The sequence below is a fragment of the Ahaetulla prasina genome, chromosome 4, assembly GCF_028640845.1.
Source record: "Ahaetulla prasina isolate Xishuangbanna chromosome 4, ASM2864084v1, whole genome shotgun sequence".
Classification (NCBI taxonomy): domain Eukaryota; kingdom Metazoa; phylum Chordata; class Lepidosauria; order Squamata; family Colubridae; genus Ahaetulla; species Ahaetulla prasina.
In genome coordinates this window covers 21,364,280-21,384,006 of record NC_080542.1, presented here as the reverse complement: position 1 = coordinate 21,384,006, position 19,727 = coordinate 21,364,280, and the positions used below count along the sequence as shown (strand labels likewise).

The window sequence follows — 19,727 nt, the reverse complement described above, 5'->3', positions numbered from 1 at the left end:
TGATGGTAAAGAAACTTAACAGATTTTCATTTAAGATAACTGAGCTTAGATCAACAAATGAAGGAGCAAAATATGACATATTCAGAAGAAGAACACTCTTCTAACATGCACAACCTGATTCTTATTTTGGCATAGTGATTATGGAAATTGGGAATGCTGGTTCTGCACTTTTGACATAGAAACCATGTGAAAACTGAATTCAGCTCTGAAAGGATTCAACATAGATAAAAACCAAGAAAAACAATGACTCTCCCAAAAGTGCCTTTGTTAAGTCCCATCTTTATCCACCTGATATGATTTACTCATTTTACATCCTTGCCTTCCTTCTGCAATCTTTACCGCTATCATCATCCAAATATTAAATATCATCTCTAACTTCTGAAAGTTTGCCACCCCCGCACAAGTTGTTCTAAATTAAATTAACTGAAATAATCAAATTAGTAATGATTCAGAATTTCTTTAATTGCATGGGATTTAATGAAGCAGCTGTCTTTAAGAAACAGAAGCATTCACATTTTAAATAAATATTGCTCATCTCTTAGAAAACAGTTGAAAAAAATGTTCGCAATACAAAAGGTGCAGATTTCTGGCACTTATCCACAGTTCTGGACTTACCAAAAGAAACTTTAAACTATTTTGCTTGATCAGCTCCTAAATAATGTTAAAAATAATAACACTTTCCAAAGCCATCTTGTTCACCATGAATATACTTCTTTTTTTAAACAGGCAGAACCAACTGCTTTTCAGGTAGTTCAGATTTCTTTCTGTCCTAATTTTCTCTGCTTCTTGCTCAACAACTGCACTGCAGCAAATTCCTACAGAGGGCTCCAGATGCTACAAATATTGAAACTTCACTGGCTGATACATTAAGAGAAAGTAAGAAGCAGCTTTAGTAGGCAGCACCACCAGCAACTTATGAAGCCACCAGCAAAGGAAGGAAGCTGGCAAAACAAAAATGAAAGGACTGCATCCAACTGAGATCAAGTTTGGCGTAGTAATGAAGGTGCTGGACCAGAAATCAGGAAACTGTGAGTTCTAGTCCTCCTTTAGGCAAGAAAAGCAGCTAGCGACATTGGCCGTGTTCTTAATCAGTCAATCCATCTCACAGGGTGGTTGTTGAGGGAAAAACAGAAGGCGAGACCTTTCTACACACTGCTTTGAGTTGTACAAAATATGAAGGCAGGATTATCAATCTAATAATGCAATAAAATATAAGCAAGTTTCTCCTCTCACCAGGGAAGCCGTACGAATGGTGGCAAAGTGATCTCGGTTACGGCAGTAGGCACGACGTCGGGCGGCTGACGATGAGCTCTGGGGCTCCATTTCTGGCTGGTAGGGATCATCATACAGATTGTCATGGCCCTGAAAAGCATTAAAATGCACATAAGAAGCTATGCCTTAGCTTCTAACATTGCCTTTGCAAGTTTTCCTTTAAAAGGCACAAACAGGACGTAGAGTCGGCAGATCAAACAGCACTTCTATGAGTAATTTAGGATTAGCCAGTTTTAGGAAGTGAAAGTGTGAAGATATAGTGGAGTAAGCTGTTGTAGAAAGTACTATAGAAGGAATTCCAAGATTTTGGAAGCTTATAGTAAAATAGTCCCTAAGGCAATCTTCCAAGCTTGACACCATCCAGATGTGTTATGGCAGTAGTTCCTAGAATTCTAAGCAACTGGAGGTGTATCAGATGAACATCTGTGGCATGTTGAGGAAACCTGGGTTGAGGCTTCAACTTCAGTCATGTTTCCAGTCTTTAGCACAAAGCAAGATCACATGGATAGACCAGATTAAACATGAACAGACTAGGCATTTGTAATCTAGCTGAGTTTTCCTTCAACTGCTGTTTCCAAAGTATGTAGGAACTTAGCTGCAATCCCAAGAAATGTAGAAAGCTAGAGAAGACCAGTCTAGAAAAGAACTGATTTTTTTCCACAAAAGCAAGGGGGGATGGGAAAGTGTACCCACCCACGTATGTCTAAGTTACTCAACATAAAGAAGCAAGTAGGATGTAATGATCCACTAGAATCCAATTCCATGGTCATTAACATGCTTCTCTCTCTCATCCCTCCCCCCCCCCGCCCCCCGGACTTCTCTATCAACTCTGTTATTGTTGTTTTTTGTTTCATTATAAAGAGGTAAAGGATACTCCTGATTCAAAACTGAGCTTCTCCCTTTATTTTCTCAGGATTCCCATATCCTTATGGCCGATTTGCAGGAAGGCTTACATTTTCTACCACTTACATTTTCTATCACACGCTAGAAAATATTCCACAATGTTTCCCAACCTTTGCTTTATTCTGAAATTGACATATGACTGCTCTTGCAGAAGCACACTGAGTTCTATACCGGCAGACGGTGGATGACGGAGCTATTGGAGGTGACGGTGTGCTCGCCTTCCTGCATCATGGCAATCTCAGCCCCGTCATCATCATCTGAGGCATCGGCCAGGCTATTCACGCTGCTGCTCTGACTGCTGGCACTAATAGACATACTGGGTACTGAGTGGCTGCTCTCCATGCTATTGATAGTTCCTGTCCGGTGAAGAAACTGCTCTACTTCCTGAAACAGCAAAGAAGGATTAAATGAGAAAAGTGATACTGCAAACAACTGCCAGAAAGGAGGGGAGGGGGAGGGTGGGAAAGAGAGGGTGGGAGAGACAAAGTGTGTGTGTGTTTGTTTGTTTGTGTGTGTGTGTGTGTGTGTGTGTGTGTGTGTGTGTAGAAAATGATCTTGGACTAAGGAAGCTTCCTGGCACTGTTACTCTCATGATGGTGAGAGAATTATGTGAGCTGAAGTCCAAGAAAGCCAGGGAGAACTGCATCAGAGAAAGTGGGAAAACAGCAACAAACCTCTTCCTCTTCGGGTGCCTCTGCATTTGGACCATTCTGAGCCTCCTGGAAGAGGATTTTCTTCATCTTCCGGTACTGCAGATTGTCAAGCTCCCTCACCGCATCCTTGGTCCTCTGAATCAGGTCCATGATAACCGTCTGGGGCCGCTCCCTCAAGAGAAAGCGATGCTGTGGAGCCAGAGGAAGAGCTAGCATGAAACCAAGGAAGTAGGTCTGCAAAAGGTCTCCAAAGTTATCTCCTGTCTCTTAGGATCTGTGATCTGAGCAATCCTTTCCCACCATCAAGTACACTCACAGAGTTGGATAACAACCACTGGGATTTCTTAGGACCTAATAACTATATTCTTTTAACAACGATGCATAATCATTCTCAACTTAACTTGAGTAAACCTAGATTTAACATGTAATGGTTACTCAAGTCCACTTAAAGTGAGAGAAGCTCAAATACTTTGGAAGACAGAATAACTCATTATCCTTATCAACAACTTAATAAGGAAAAAAAACCAACCACAATCAATGCTAGGTGTACACTTTCAACACAGAATTCTACAATTCTATGAATCCAGTGTGAAGATTCAGTATTTATCATGGGTCTGTGGGGAATAAATGATGGAGAGTTATTTATTAGGGTGTTTCACTAGAAACATCTGTACCAACATTTTTCATGTATTTACCAGTTCCTGATGCTAGCTATTTCCTTAACACATTCTTCTAATTTAAATATCTACTGTTCTTATCTTTACTTTAACTTCTTCTTTTTGTCCCAGATGGGATAAAATGAATACAACTTCCACAGCTACAGGCATAGTGCGTGGGGGAGAGGAGGGGGAAGGAATCTTTCAGGAATGACAATGGGTGGGTGATACCTTAAGCAGCACATCAGATGTTGGACGGTCCTGGGGGATCTTCTGCAAGCATGAATCCACAAAATTTCGGAAATATTCAGACCTGAAGAAAACAGGGAAGAAAGTCAGGGATTCATCTGAATCTATAAAACTCTCTTTTTTGCAAGCTTAAAGCTGTTTCTGGAGTTTTCCTTACCAGTGACTAGATTGCAACAGTGGTGAATCATTCTGGGCGATGTGGTATAAGGCACTCATAGCATTCATGTTAAAGAGGGGTGGTTTGCGCTCCGCTAAAGATACAAGGACAGTAATGTTAGCAGTGGTATTTGTGGTTTTGCAGAAAGCCCTCTTCCACATCATTCCCCCAATTAACTTCAACCTTATAAGGCAAGTTGCTCATTCCATACCAAGTTCAATGCAAGTGATGCCAAGTGACCAGACATCCACCTTGCCATCATACTGCCCCTCATCCATGGCTAGAATCACCTCGGGAGCCATCCTAGAAAGAGAGCGAAAAATAAAGCAATTATACATTGTAATTTAGCAATAGCTCACATTGTTACATAGAGACTGGAAGATTGTTGCATCGAAGATGCCTGACCCTGGACATAGACTACAAAACACTGCCAAACTGTCAATGTTGCTATTAATCAAAGGGGGAAATTATTAAACACACGAATATGTATTATTTATGTATTTAATATACATATATTAAATATGCTGCCTATCTCTGCCGCCTGGAACAGGCCAAAAATGGGATGCGCGGAGGTGGTAATAAGTGGCAGTGGTGATGGAAGGCGATCCCCAGTCTGGAACAGCTGATAGGTGGTATTCCGGGAGGCAGATCAAACTGCCAATCAGCTGCTTGGGCTAAATCAGGCTGTGCTGAAGCTGACCAGGCTGTTGGCTGTTTGCTGCAAGGAGGCAGAGGCAGATTTTTTTTTCTTGTTTTCCTCCCCAAAAGCTAGGTGTGTCTTATAGTCTGGAGAGTCTTATAGTCCGAAAAATACGGTATTTCATTTTCTTAGACCTATTACTTCTTGAAATGAGGCTTCAAAGCATGCCCTTAAAGTTCACATCTCGTGCCCCCCCAAACTGGAACACTCCTGAATTACACCCTCCAGTCTTTGACCTATAAAAGGAGAAGACTTTGTAATTTTTTTTAGAATCAACTGTTCAAACTACACAGGGACTCTTTGCAAAACCCAGGGAACCCACATTTCTAATTATCAAATTTCTTCTTGTTCAAAGAACCAGGGTTTCTCAAATGCATACTTACTCCCTTACCATCTCTCCAGTCACACCTTCACTCCTCCTAATTACATAAAATCTCATTCTGCCAGCTTACCAGTATGGGGTGCCAACAAAGGAGTTAGCAGGAGCAATGATAGAAGCTGAGCCAAAGTCCCCCAGCTTCACTTGTCCTGGTTCAGTCAGCAGGATATTCCCAGCTTTCACATCCCTGAAAGGACAGGCACAATAATTAAAAACTGAACAGAGAAACGGAGAACACGGTGGACGAATAAGGGCAGCCAAGATGAAAAGGAGTATGAGTGGCAGAAGAAAACAGGAGGACAAAGATTAGAACAACATTTATATGGACCAGGATGACCAGGAGAGAGAGAGCTGCATTAACAAACTTCTATATTGGTAATGGCCTCTGACTCTCAATACTTCGATAGCAACAAGTGAAAGATTTCTACTCTACTTCAAATAGGCTGCTGAAATGAGGATTTTTTTTTAGAAGAAGAAAAGTGTGTCTAGCATAGTTCTTTAGTTGAAAATGTATAGCTAGTCCTTTTTTAGCAGTTATTAAGCAAAGTGGCTACTAAGTGAAACTGTGACTGCATTTAATATCAGACTTCAGCTTTTGTTCGTTTTACCGACTTATGAAAATTGTAAATGTGAGGATTGGTAGTAAAATTCTTTTTTCATCAATGTGGTAACTTCAAATAGTTGCTAAAACAGGCAGTCACTAAACATGGACTACCTGTATTAACAGCAAAATCTGAAAAAAGGAACATGCTTTTAACTATATGTCTTTTCCTTAAATTGTTTGGAATATCAAGGGTTTATTATATACAAAGCAGATTTAAAAAAATTGAAGACTGTCCAGTTCTGATAATTGAGCTAGACTGCATAAAGTGCAACATTTGACTGAAGCACAAATTTAAGAAGTAATTTTGCCATTCTACCTGCAAATTATACAAAGAGAATAAACAGTAAAATGTAGCAAGAAACAGGGTTGTGTCAGAGATGCATGAAGCTGATTGAAAAACAGATCCTGGTACAGATTTCACAATGCAGCAACAACTAGATCATACTGTCCTACACTAAATGGGTGTTATAAGCAGAAACATCTCTAAGAGAGTGCAGTAACACAATATCGAGCTCACCTGTGGATCATATTGTGTGAATGCAGGTAGGCAAGTCCCTGCAGAGCACCATGCGTTATGGCTGCAATCTCTACTTCCTGCAGTGGTTTCTTGTGCACTAGGAAAGAAGGGATGGAGGAAAGAACATTATTTAAAGGTCTCAGAAAAGGTCTGTGGGAAGACTGGCCTCTTCGATTGGTCTTGGACTCACCTTCCAGCAAATCTGATGCTGAGCCTAGGCAGTATTCCATCACCAGCTAGTGAATTAAGAGAAAATGTTAGTGTAGGGCAAATAAATCCTTTCAATCTCAAACATCTTGTCCCAATCAGGGCTCTGGGAGCCCAATATGCCAATTCCATTTTGTACCTGGCATTTCCAATTCACTTAAGAATATAAGAACAACCCTCACTAAATCAGACCAAAAGCCCACCATTCTTGCAGCAATGCCATCCAGAACACCTCCAGAAACTCCATGAATATAAATAGGATACCACTAAAAACAATTTTCTCCAGATTTTCAAGAAAGGAGCCACCACTTTATTGCATTGTAATTCCATCCCTTAAATTGCACTAAAGTTTCAGGCAGAGAAGCAAGAAACCCAGTCATCATTCAGGCCCTTTTCAAGGCTTTCCCCCATCCAAAGCCCAGCTCATCTGTATTTTCACTGCATATCTTAAATTCTTTAAAAGGCTTTCTGTAATATATCACCCCAATGGCTTAAGAATGATTTGTTTCACTCTCATCTTACCCATGCTGTATGTTCCCGTAAGTAGCAGCCCTTGTATTCAATTGTGTTTGGGTGTCGTAGCTTTTGCAAAAATTTCACCTCCTTGATAATGTCCTGCCATTTCTGGAAAATACAAAGGAGAGCCTGAGCTCCAATATACTTCTACATTTCGAGCAAAGGAGAGAATATTACAAGAAGCCTAGAAAACTTGAAAAGCAGGAGAACTGGATTACCTAGGCCAGGGAGTGGCCAGAAGTTAATGGTTAACACAACTGTGTTAATAATTTAAAGAGGACCAACCTCATTAGACTGCTTCCCACTGTAGGACATCTTCTTAATAGCCACCACTTCATTGTTGCGTATGTCTCGAGCCTGGGGAAGATAACAAGAGTAAACCAAAGAAGGATGATGAAAATAACTATCAGCATCCACAAATAGTCAACTTCAGAGAAGAACTTAGCTCCTATGCCTGGAAAAAATACTGTTCAAAAGGAGTAAATTTCACATCATGGCCAATCAGATTCAACCTGAAAAAGTTATCAGCAAGATGTGGAGAAAATCTCTCCTACTATTGCTCTTCAACATCTACTATTCAGCGGCGGGGGACTCCTGATGGGATGGGACCTAGAAGCAAAACTGGTTCTACTACAAGCAAGGCCGATGGGAAAGAGTTGTGTTAAATGATCTTGACAAGGCTTGAGCATGAGCATTAACACTCCTTTGGCACTCACAAAATAGACAGCTCCAAAACTGCCATGACCAATCTCCCGCAGGTCAACAAAGAGCTTCTCAGGGTCATCCTTGAAGAACAGCTCAGCCACTTCAGGGTCCTTCAAACTGCCAGCCCGGGCATTAGACGGCATGGCGGCCGTGGATGAGGCTGGGCTTCACTGTTGCTGTTCTCCTAAAGTGGGAAACAAATATTAGCAAATTGGACCACCTGGGTATCAATAAGGTAATGTATTCTTATTTATAAGAATGTAATTCAATGATATCTGATGCTGCTATCTTGTTGAAGCAAAGCAAATCCTGAGATCCTTGCTAGAAGAGAGGGTATAAATATACAAAAATTATACTCCCATTTGAAGTGGTTTCAAGGCCGCATGCAATCCTGACAAAAGCTCAGAAAGCCTTTTCAAAAGGAATCTCTAAGCACCTATTCCTATTCACAGAAACAAGATAATCAATAAGAGATGTTTATAGCGGGAAGCCCATCAATACCAAATGGAGACAGATCTTGCCATGATACAGGAGGTAGAATAGACTTCACCCGTTCAAATTGGGCTTCTGCTATTTATGTGACAGCATTCAACCAGTAATTGTTAAGATACTGAAGTACCAATATCACCTTTACTTATCTAGCTCTAGCTCAAAATGTTTATGCTTTATTCTTTCTATGAAAATCCAGGATTTTTTTGGTAAAGCTGTATCTACTTTCCATAGACGCAAAAATCAGATTTGCCCCTAATTTTTGGCCACTAAAATAATCTCCATTGTTACTTTAATCACAGGAGTACATTTTCTCTCTCTCATAAAGCTTCTCATGTTTCAGTCTTGTATGTCCCGACTTCATATTGCAATGGGCACAGATTTCCATTTAAGTAACAATATTCTCACCTACTCAGTTTACCAGATTTGTTATTTGCATTAATGTATGTGCTATCTTTATTGAAAGGAGAGATGAAGAAAATGATATGGTTCTCTATTTTTAAAAATGTACAAGCCTTTGGAGGGCTTGCTAAATATTTTCAATTTTATTTTTAACTGAATGTTATGTTAGTTAACTGAGTCCAGTTCAATATTACCATGTCTTTTTGTCCACTATAACTACTCTGCTGCTCTTAAGCAACTCCTCCTTGTGTAAAATGAAGAAGCTGGCTATAAGGGATTAAAAGGAATTAGAGGAACATAGATCAAGGGATTTCTAGATCCCTGAATAAAATTTTACTGGGTTTTGGTATTTGTTAGCTGGGAAGCAGACAATTTAATCCTTTACAGAGAATGCAGTGAGTATGGAAATTGGTTATTTATGTATAACCCTCATACAGGTACATCAATCTCTTCATTATTGCACAATGTTACCCAGGTCTTAACTTTTATGAACATCACATGCATGTACATGAAATATTACATACTATTAAGCAGATCCAAGAATGTAATGAGTCAGAGAAAAAAATGTGTAACTCACGAATGAAGGCAAATATACATGTCCCAGGATCCAATCTGGGTCGGTTACTGGGACCAGAGGTTTAGTCTTCTGAGCTTTCGGACTCGTGTTGGAGACAATCCACAGGGAACTTCTCTCTAATGGAATGTCTAACATTCTAACATTCCATTAGAAGTTCCCTGAGGATGGACTCCAGCACGAGTCCGAAACCTCAGAAGACCAAACCTCTGGTCCCAGTGACTGACCCAGATTGGATCCTGCAAGTGTGTAATGTTCTGGAACATGTGGGAACAGAGATGACATCCCCCATATGAAAAATTTGCTCATTGTCTGTAAACATTCGTTTGAAAAGGGCAATTTTTCTGTACTCTTTCCCCATCTTCCAGTCTATAACAAATTTCTCCAACCTGGTTCCCTCCAGGTATACTGCACTACAATTTCCATCCAACATTGCCAATAACTTGTTGGGAAATCTAGAAATTTATAGATTAATCCCTTTGGTAGGCACATTCTGACTAAAAGCTATTTACACAACATTTCTAAAGAGAGCCCTTTAAATATTAAAGATACACATTTAAGAACTGATACTTTGAGCCTCAGAAACAAGATGGAATAAATGTTAAGTATACAAGAATATTTAGTCTAATCACAAAGTAACCATGTGGGAAGAAAATGAGCCTCACTTCAAAAATCGAGAGGAAAATGTGTGTCCTACCAAGCAGACTATTCCTTTGTTCTCAGTCCAATGGTGAAGAACTTAAGATTCCCAAAATGTCCAACAGAAGAAGCCTGGCAGAGATTCATGAGCAAGGAAACTTGCTTGCCAGCAGCTGACATTAATAACAAGGATTGCAGTTGCAGCCTTTTAATGTCACAGAATCGGTATCTCTCATGTCTGGTTCATTCAAAATATCTTCATGAGTATCTTTGACTGCATTTCCCCTTCCAATAAGGACGGCCCAATCACAACTCAGAATCCAATATATTAATCTTAACCCACAAATAAATTCTGGAAAATATCAGCTCCTCTCTAGTTAATTACACTTCAGAAATCCAGCATGTTCCTTATTTGCTCCTCAGAAGAATCCATAGAAGTTAATCTGCAGCACAAATTATCAAGATCCAAAGTTTCCCAGAAACCAGCTTGTTGCACCCTTCACCCTACAGTGCAGCATCAGAACAGGAATACCCAATAGACTTTACAGGTAACAAAAGGTCTCTTTTCATTACCAGAATAAACTGTCTACAGGCTGCCTGTCCCCACACTGCTGCTATAACTGTCAAATGCATGAAGCACCAGGGTTTCAAGACAGATAAAATGCTCGACAGTTCTGGCCTGTGGAAATAGATTTACTGTGCTGGAAAGCACAGCTGCTTAGATAGGAGGTTTCTCACACCAAGCCTTCCCCTTGACTGAGTTGCAACTGAGGTGAGCTGAAAAATAAGACCCACAGCCTTGATGCAACTTTAAATTTTGAAACAATTACACAGGATCCCTCCGGTTCACTCTCTGGGATGGGCAGTGGTTGCTGGACTGACTCCAGAGGGCTGAAATGAAAAATAAGGAAATCAACAGTTTGCAGGCGGGTTATGCCTGTTAGAGGAAATCCTTGCATTGTTCAGTTGCTTTCCTGGGAACAATCTAAAGAAAAAAAGGCAAAGCGTAAGGCTTGCCTTAGCAGTGATACTACCGGCAAGAAAGCATCTGGAAGGATTCCTGTTGTGGTGGTTTGCTGCCTGGCTGCACCAAAGTGACCGAAATTTAAGGCAGGCCCTGGGGTTTAAGTTTCAAATTAAGGATACAAGGGTAGGGAGGCCTGTAAAAGGGAATCATCCGGAATTCACCTTTAGAACAGCAATTTCACAAGCAGTACGTGTCCTAACCAAAGGAGCTCATGAAGTGATTAATCTCTTAAACATGAACTGCATTTTGGCAGGCATCAAAAGCAGAGAACATTTCACCCATTCATTTAAATGGAGACTCATAAGATAGTTTGTAAGTAAGCCATGAATCCTAAAAAATTATTGTTGTTTCTTATAAAAAAACACAGACCACTTTGAACTGAATTGAATGATTTTATCAGCTGTATTGAAATACTACATTTCCAAGAATTCACAATGACAGAACAATTGAGTATACTTAACTTGAAAACAATTTACAACATTTAAAAGCATAATACACACTGGAACTAAACTAAAAAAAAAACTTCTGAATGGAAAAAACTCCTCCTCCCTCAGGAGAATCTAATTTATTTTTATTTCACATATACTGCAGAGTGGAACTAAAAGCCACATGGACAAGAGGAAGAACCTTCTTTAGACAAAATTATTGACAAAGCCACACACGCTGTTTTTAAAGCATATTATTTTGGCTCATCTATTTATATAGTGTAGCAGTAAAAGCAAAGCTTTCGGTGAACTAGGCACCCATAATCAGAAAGATATGGGTTCTTCCACATCTGCATGAAGCTGCTACAAGAACTCATCTGATGATTCAGGATCTGATATCAACAATATTTTGATGATACCCAACTATACATTGTGACCCCGGGCAGTCTTGTCCCAATGTCTTGGGAGGTTTTGATGCTCTATATGGGATAAGGTAAAGATAAAGGTTCCCCTTGCACATATATGCTAGTAGTCCCAACTCTAGGGGGCAGTGCTCATCTCCGTTTCAAAGCTGAAGAGCCAGCGCTGTCCGAAGACGTCTCCTTGGTCATGTGGCTGGCATGACTAAACATCAAAGATGTATGGAATGCTCTTACCTTCCCACAAAAGGTGGTCCCTATTTTTCTACTTGCATTTTAACTGCTTGGTTGGCAGAAGCTGGGACAAATAATGGGAGCTCACCCTGTTATGCATTACTAGGGATTAGAACCACTGAACTGCCAACCTTTCAATCGACAAGCTCAGTGTCTTAGCCACTGAGCCACCGTGTCCCTTCAAGATGGGATAGAATAGGCTTAAATTGAACTCTAGCAATACAGAGCTACTGTTTGTACATTGGGATTAATTTATTTTTATTTATTAAATTTATATGCTGCCCACCTCACTATCCGCATCCCTCTATGCCCCTTGTTTTGTCTCTGGATGGGTCTGTGACTTGGAGGCCCTCCTGGACTTGTGACTCCTGCTGGATCAGCAATCAGACGTTGTGCTGAGGGTGTCCTTTTCCCAGCTTTGGCTTTCATGCCAATTGCAACCTTACTTGGGACGGGAGCAGTGGTGGGTTGCTACCGCGGTTTGCCCCGGATCGGGCGAACTGATAGTGGCGGCAGGCTCCACCCACCCGCACAGAAGCTTCTGTGCATGCACAGAAGCGTTGCACATGTGCACACGCCCACAAGCGAACCGGTAGCGACGGATTTTGAAACCTGCTCCTGGACAAGAGGACCTGACTAGGGTGTCTCATACTGTCATACTAATCATCTTCTGGTTAGATTACTGCAAGATATGGCCACATTCCAGGTACAATTTAAAGTGTTTGTTCTAATCTATAAATCCCTCCATGGCTTTCTGCCAGGTTACCTACAGGACCACCTCTCCCCACCAGGTCACGTTGTGCCAGATGCATTTGGTTGTCCCCTCCCTTTTAAAGAAAAAAATCCCCAAACACAATTTTTCTATGAAAAGGCTGGTCTTCTGGAATAGCATTTGGTTGAAGATGTATTTATCTCCAACATTATTTGGAGGAAAAAGTTGAAAACAGAGCTTTTCTGGAGGGCTTTTGAGGCCCGATATTGTATTGTTTGAAGATTTACAGAGTTTTATTTAGATTATCGTGTTTGTTATTGTAAGTCACTGATAAAGTCTTTTTAGGATTGCAGCACAATAGAAATCTGATGAATAAATAAATGGTTGGGTAAGATTCTCACAGAGTAGATGGACTATAAGGAATTAGTTTTTAGGCAAGGAAATGGACCCTCAAACTTTCCAACATCAGAAATTTAAAGAATGGCAGACTGTAGGAACTGAAACTCTTTTAAGTATCTGGGTAATAAAGAGCAGTGTTTCTCAATCTGCCTAGAGAATTCTGGGATCTGAAGTCCACATATTGTAAGTCATCCCCAAAGTGCTTTTTCAAGAGGCAACTGGACTTTCTGGTTTTTCTTTGAAGATGTTTTACTTCTCATCCAAGAAGCTTTTTCTTGAAAAAGCACTTTTGAGACAATCATGACCTGGATGATTGAGAATCTCCATAGACATATATTGTAAGGTTGAGACACACTGGTAAAGAGGATCTCAACATTTGTGGCTGGAAATTGTGTCATACATGATGAGTAAAAGAAATCCATTTGTGCAAGACAAAGAAACAAAAGTGTACTGTTCACAAATCTAGATTTGTAATGGCTCCATATCTTTCCCCACTCCACAAGAAGAGTTTCTTTGTTTCTAGGTAATATAATTTGTGAAAGATGGGAAATACCCGTCATCTATCATTGATCTATAATATGCATAAAGACCTCTTAATTTTTCTAGGTTTATTCTGCTCCCTTTGAAAATGTTAATCTTTGGCCACTAAAGCAGGATAAAATGGAAGAATTGATGGAAATCCTAGGAGAAATTGAGGGGAAAATAAGCAACAATGTTCTGTTGTGCAAAAGCTAGAGCTGACCATGTAAGAGATGGAGAAATGAAAGAAGAACCACCTGAAACAAAGAAGGAAGCAGACTCACAAACATCTATTGCTTGACGCTGGTTTCTGAAACAGAACTACACTATAGCAGCAGTACATTTGTATTCTTTAAAGACAAAATCAAGAAAACTAATAAGAGTTCTAAAAACATCAACAGTTATTTTTGCTTGCTGTCTTCAAAAATTATCTACAAGCAGTCCTCAATTAATGACAATTGGGACTGGAACTTCTGCCGCTAAGCAGTGTGCTATCACACCTGATTTTATGATATTTTTTGCTGCAAATCTGCCTTCTCCCATTGACTTTGTCAGAAACCAGCTGGTAAGGTGGCAAATGGTGATCCAGTGACTGCAGGACGCTGCAATGGATGTAAATGTGAGCTGGCTGCCAGGTGCCCAGATTGCAGTTACATGACTGCAAGGACATTGCAATGGTCGTAAGTGTGAGGACACTTTTTTTCAGTGCCAGCAGAAACTTCAAATAGCTGCTAAGCAAATGGTCACAAGTCGAGGACCACCTATATTGTTCTTTGTATATTGGCCACTAATATGATGATTGTTTTAAAAAGCCAATTAAAAAACTGGGTTGTAATGATCTTAGACTGATCCAATGTAATGGTACTTTACAGATCTTTCTTATAATAGATGTCACCTATCCTTAGATTATAATGTGACACCCTGGCTTAAGCCGTTGAATCAATTAAGAGAAATGCTGGCCAATTTACACAGACCCATTAATACCCTTTCAAATTTAAATAAAATTTAAATATTTAAATATTCATTGTGTGTGATTTCTAAACACTCTTGATAATGCAGAATAGCAGTTGAACTTCAATAGGGCTGCCCATTCATTGCTTTCATGTTTTGGTACCCTGCCTATTTTGGTGCTTTCTTGCAAGCTTGCCACTGGAACTACAAAAGTTAAAAAGATCTTGCTTTCAAACTCATTTTTAAAAAAGCGCTTTTATTTATAGCTTTCAGATATAAAAACTCTATCTTTCTGCTATCAGGGAACTAAAGATAGTAGATCTAGCATTCTTAGGCAATGGGCTACCAGGGGCTGCTTGAGATTGTGCCTTGGGACAGGAAAATCCAATGAGGCATGTGTTAGAGGTCACTACTGTTTCTGTCTTCTGTTCCCCCTACAACATTATTCTCTACATAATTATTCAAATGTGATTCCCAAGAGGTTCAATAGCAGACACAAGATTGTACCCTAGATGTCCCCTTCCCAATTACCCTGCACTGGGTTTCAAAGAACTTTTATGCCAAAGATGTCTCCCCCCCCACTTTCACTTACAGTATATTATTAAGACTTTCTGAATTGGAAGAAGAAAGTGCTTACTGAGGCACCTGTGGGTAACTCAGGAGCAACCCCTAGGGGTTGTATTCTACTACAACAGCATGTGATAAAAATAATGCTTTGGGAACACACTGCAGTCATTTTCAGAGATTTTGCTGCAGCCATAAGAAAACTATATTAAGAAAGGATAGGTGAGATCCTTCCAATTCTAATAAATGCCCAAACTACTGTTTTATTTCATTAGCAAGGAAACTAGCTTTTTGCATAAACTGCTCCATTACTTAAATGTAGCACTGTGAGAAACTGGAAAGGGAAAATGCGCTGCAGTCATGAGACGGATAAAATATAGAACCTCACCAAAACAGGAATTAAAGTGTAAAAAATAAAGAGAAGCGTTGGATATTCTGGAAAGCACTTCCACTTTTCACTTACATCTGAAAAGGAACTTATAATAAAGGAGGAAAGATCTAAAAGTTCTGTCAATGGGTGAAGTTTCCATAGCTATTTTTTCAGACATTACAAAGCAGGTAATTTATTTATCCTGGTGTTAAATATGATTCTAAAATTTGCAATATCTAAATAAACAAATCCAGCTTTTTAAAAATGTTTCGTATTTGTCAGCTTACAGCACACCATGGAAGCTGTGCAAAACTAAGGTGAACCCAATCACAACACACCAAGCAATTCTTCTCTTTGAAATTTCAACTTCTGCTACCCAGAAGGGTAGACAAGCTTTCTTCTCAGGTACAAGACTATCATTTGGCTCAAAAATAAGAACTGTCTACATTTGTTTTTCATAATGTGAAAATCCAGAGGAAATTCTCTGCCACAAGATATCATCTTTAAAAAAAAATTAAGACTTTACAAATTATTTTTTTATGAAATAGTATCCCATTCATCAGGGGTGGGTTCCACTTACCATTACTACCAGTTCACAGCAGGAACATGCTCATTAATCTTCTCATCATTCCCATCCCCCATCTCCTTCCACATGACTGTAACTTTGTTGCTCGTATCCTTACGATTTATACTGATATTGTTTCCTGATTGCTTATTTGTAGCCTATGAATCTCATTAAGTGTTGTATCATTAAGTGTTAAATTTGTACCCTATGACTATCATTAAGTATTGAAAGTGTTGTACCTTGATGAAGGCATCTTCTCTTTTATGTACACTGAGAGCATATGCACCAAGACAAATTCCTTGTGTGTCCCATCACACTTGGCCAATAAAATTCTATTCTATTCTATTCTATTCTCATGCGCTCGCTGTTTTACTACCAGTGCCATAGAACCGGACCGAACTGGGAGCAACCCATCACTGCCATTCATAGAGAAATTAGAATTAAAGATAAAGGTTCCTCCGCACATATGTGCTAGTCGTTCCCGACTATTCTATTCTATTCTCATGCGCTCGCTGTTTTACTACCAGTGCCATAGAACCGAACCGAACCGGGAGCAACCCATCACTGCCATTCATAGAGAAATTAGAATTAAAGATAAAGGTTCCTCCGCACATATGTGCTAGTCGTTCCCGACTCTAGGGGCGGTGCTTATCTCTGTCTCAAAGCCGAAGAACCAGTGCTGTCTAAAGACGTCTCCATAGTCATGTGGCCGGCATGATTCAAAGCCAAAGATGCACAAAATGCTGCTCCCTTCCCACCAAAGGTGGTCCCTATTTTTCTACTTGCATTTTTTGTCTGCTTTCGAACTGCTAGGTAACGGGAGCTCACCCCATTACTCAGCACTAGGGATTCGATCGATAAGCTCAGTGTCTTAGCCACTGAGCCACCACATCCCTAATTAGAATTACAAGCTAGTTAATTAATAAATTATTAATAAATAATAAATAAATAAATAAATTAGAATTCTGATCCAACTCTTTGTTTGGATCCACCTACCCAGGTGGAGATAAACAAACCAGGAAACCATATTAGTACTTAGTCTACTCTTTCCTTGGATCCAAAATCCCTTGTTTGAAATTCTTTCAACAAGCAAGAATCTTAAAACAACAATAAATCTTCACTTAAAATTTTAGCTTGTCAAGAGATTAATAATCTAGAAATTCTAATTGGAACAAAAAACTAATTAAAACATGGCTATTTCCTGTTATTTAGCAATTCCTATTAGCATGGTGAACTAATCATTCACAGTTGGGCATAAATGTACCAACATGCTTACTTGAACCCAATATGCCAAAATTCTGTCTAAGGGAATATGAAATAAAAAAATATCTCCAGGGAAACAAGGGTTGTGGGCTGCTGATAAAACAAAAAATACTACATTAAAAAACAAAGGTAAGTCAGTAACTTTGAGGAATTTATTTTCAAAGGTGAACCAAACTCACAACAACAACAAAATAGCTAACCATAAGTAGAGGCTAATGGACAAGAAACCTGAACAGACTCCAGCAGCCAGCAGACTTGTATGTTTCTAGACAATAAAACAATGCTGTCATTAAAACAGATGTAAGCAACACTATGTAAGCCTTACATAGCTTGCAAAAAGTTACTCATTTTGACAAGAACATGGTACACAAAATCATCCCTAAAATAAGACATTTAAAATGAATTTTTACTGGGTGTATCTCAGGAGACAAAACTGGCTTTCTTTCCAATCTTTAATGTGAGCACCATGTCCCAACACCATGCAACTCTCTTGAGCAAAAAACTCTAGATCTCTAATGCTAAAACCTAATGCTTTTCACCAAAGGTTCTTGATAAAACAGTGGCTAGTCATCTTAGAATATGTGCACAAATATACACAAAGCCTAGATAACTGAACAAGTCCCATTTCAGTTAGTATAAGATACCAGCACTCATCTTACTAGGACAGTGGAGAAGAGACCATCCATTTCCATTTTGGAAAAAGTAACTGCTTTTTCATATCTTGTTACACACAAATACTATCTCTAAACAGCATTTTATTGCTCTAATGCTTCATATATGGAAGCCAGAATTAAACGTTGAACAATTTTTAAACATTAAAATGGAAACCAACGAAAGCAAAGTATCTAAATAATGAGTATATGAATGAATGTGAAGTTGGATTTCTGTGGCCATGGACCTGGTTTTCTTTTATAAATATTATACTATTATTAATACACTTCTATCTGCTAAATAATTTGGGACTGGGAATGGTAAATTTATACATTAATTAAGACCAATTTCTCTTCATAATTAAGCTAACTTCTTTAAATAGCAGTATGAATATGACCATCATCACTCAGAAAGAACAAAATTTAATGGTTTAAGGAACCCCATTCTTACATACCCTCACTGATGCTAACTTCCCAAATTCTGTCATTATACGAATATCTAAGGGCATATAATACCTCTGATACATTAAAACCAGTACAGGAGTTAAGGCCTCTGAGTAGTCCAAGGAAGAAAAAGTCTAAGAGACTACACAGATGATTTCCTAGGTTCCCTGATCCTGAGGTTCCAAAGGAAAGAAAATCTGAGAGGGTGAGGAACTGTAGTGGAATTTTAAGGGAGTGCTGACTATACATGGAGGATCTGGGATGAAAAACTGGATCCTTTCCCCCCCCAGCAGGAAGATGTTAGGCCCAGACCTCAAGCACTGGAAAACAGAACTCTTCGTCTCTTGCCTAGGCAAAGCTTTCAAAGAGGAGAAAAAAACACGAAGAGGAAACGGAACGTTTCCCAACCGAGACAATACGATTTCTGACTTATTTGAAAGGACAATTATAGGAGAAAGAATATAAGAGCAGACAGAAAGAAAATCAGATTGTTTTCCTTAACTGGTGCAATACAATCTCTTTTGTTCTCTAAACATTTCCTTCTCTCCCCATTGCCCGGCCTTCCCATCCCACAAAAATACCCTTCTCCCCCTCCTCCCCCACTCTCCCCTTATCTGCGTGCTTGGGTCTCACCTGTAAGTCTCCGCAGCTGCCTAGATATTCTTCCCCTTGCGGCTCCAGCTCCAAGATAATGGGGGTGGGGAGAGTACCCCCAACTACCTCCCTCTTTCCCTACTTCCTCCAATCAAGGAAGAGGGTTTAGAGGGAACTGTCAGTGGTTCCCCTAGAAAAGGAAGGCCTCTAGGTGGGAAGCATAGGGTATCTACAACAGCCCCCCTCCGAGCCTCTCCTTCCCTCCCTCTTGTTTGGGTAAGGAAAAATTGTCCTGCAGAAGTGAAGACATGCAAGTGGCTGGGTAACCGGGAAGGCGATGGAGGTAGCCCTGTAAAAGGATGCAACAAGAGTCTGGGGCCCTTCTGCAACGGCTGTAATTCAGGGGGAGAGAAAAATCCCAAATTAGAAGGAAGGGGTGGGGGGGTCAGGGTGGGGAAGGAAGACAATCGCTATCAGCCCAGTAGCTCGCTGTGCAAGAGACCAAGGGATGGGCTGCGAGGGAAAGGCGGCATGGGCTTCATAGGATGCGGCAGTCCCTTCCAGCTGTTGGCGGCTGCCTACAGATGTTTACAGATGAGGGACCTACAGATAGCGGGCGAGGAGGAGAACTGCAAGACCCTGCAAAAGGAGACTGACAGAGGTCTCGAAGGGAAACCGGCGGGGCGAGGGAGGGGGAACAAAAAGGAATGAGAGGTCAGGTGGGCGGGGGTGGAGTGGTCCCTGTAAAAGGCAGAGAGATCCTTTCAGATCCAGGGAATTGGGGGGGGTGGGGATGGCAGAATGGGAAAAGGGAGGGAGTCTCTACAGGGGAGGGTGCTGTGGGGGTGGGGGGCCTGACTCTATCCGGCCCCCCCTCCCCTCTCTCTTGCCTCTTCGGATTCCTCCGTCTGCTCCCTCCCTCTCACTCACTCCAGTTGTCCCCAAATCCAAGATGGCGCCCAAGGCAGG

General features: G+C 40.3%; 1 protein-coding gene across 5 annotated transcripts in view; it reads right to left on the bottom strand.

Moving 5' to 3' along the window:
• Positions 1–19,727, bottom strand: part of TAOK2 (TAO kinase 2) — a 43,662-nt gene that overhangs the window by 22,833 nt on the left and 1,102 nt on the right. The window contains exons 1-13 of one of the 5 annotated variants that reach the window (XM_058179612.1): positions 18,798–19,609; positions 7,530–7,702; positions 7,099–7,170; positions 6,820–6,921; positions 6,281–6,326; positions 6,091–6,187; positions 5,043–5,156; positions 4,102–4,193; positions 3,891–3,984; positions 3,716–3,797; positions 2,850–3,017; positions 2,347–2,559; positions 1,234–1,362 (exon numbers count right to left, since the gene is read on the bottom strand). In XM_058179612.1, the coding sequence (XP_058035595.1) occupies positions 1,234–1,362; positions 2,347–2,559; positions 2,850–3,017; positions 3,716–3,797; positions 3,891–3,984; positions 4,102–4,193; positions 5,043–5,156; positions 6,091–6,187; positions 6,281–6,326; positions 6,820–6,921; positions 7,099–7,170; positions 7,530–7,661 (1,341 nt within the window). In that variant the 5' untranslated portion in view covers positions 7,662–7,702; positions 18,798–19,609. Of the gene's footprint in view, positions 1–1,233; positions 1,363–2,346; positions 2,560–2,849; positions 3,018–3,715; positions 3,798–3,890; positions 3,985–4,101; positions 4,194–5,042; positions 5,157–6,090; positions 6,188–6,280; positions 6,327–6,819; positions 6,922–7,098; positions 7,171–7,529; positions 7,703–18,797; positions 19,610–19,727 lie in introns of those variants that run through there. The other 4 variants (XM_058179615.1, XM_058179613.1, XM_058179614.1 and 1 more) reach the window with 4 other exon arrangements.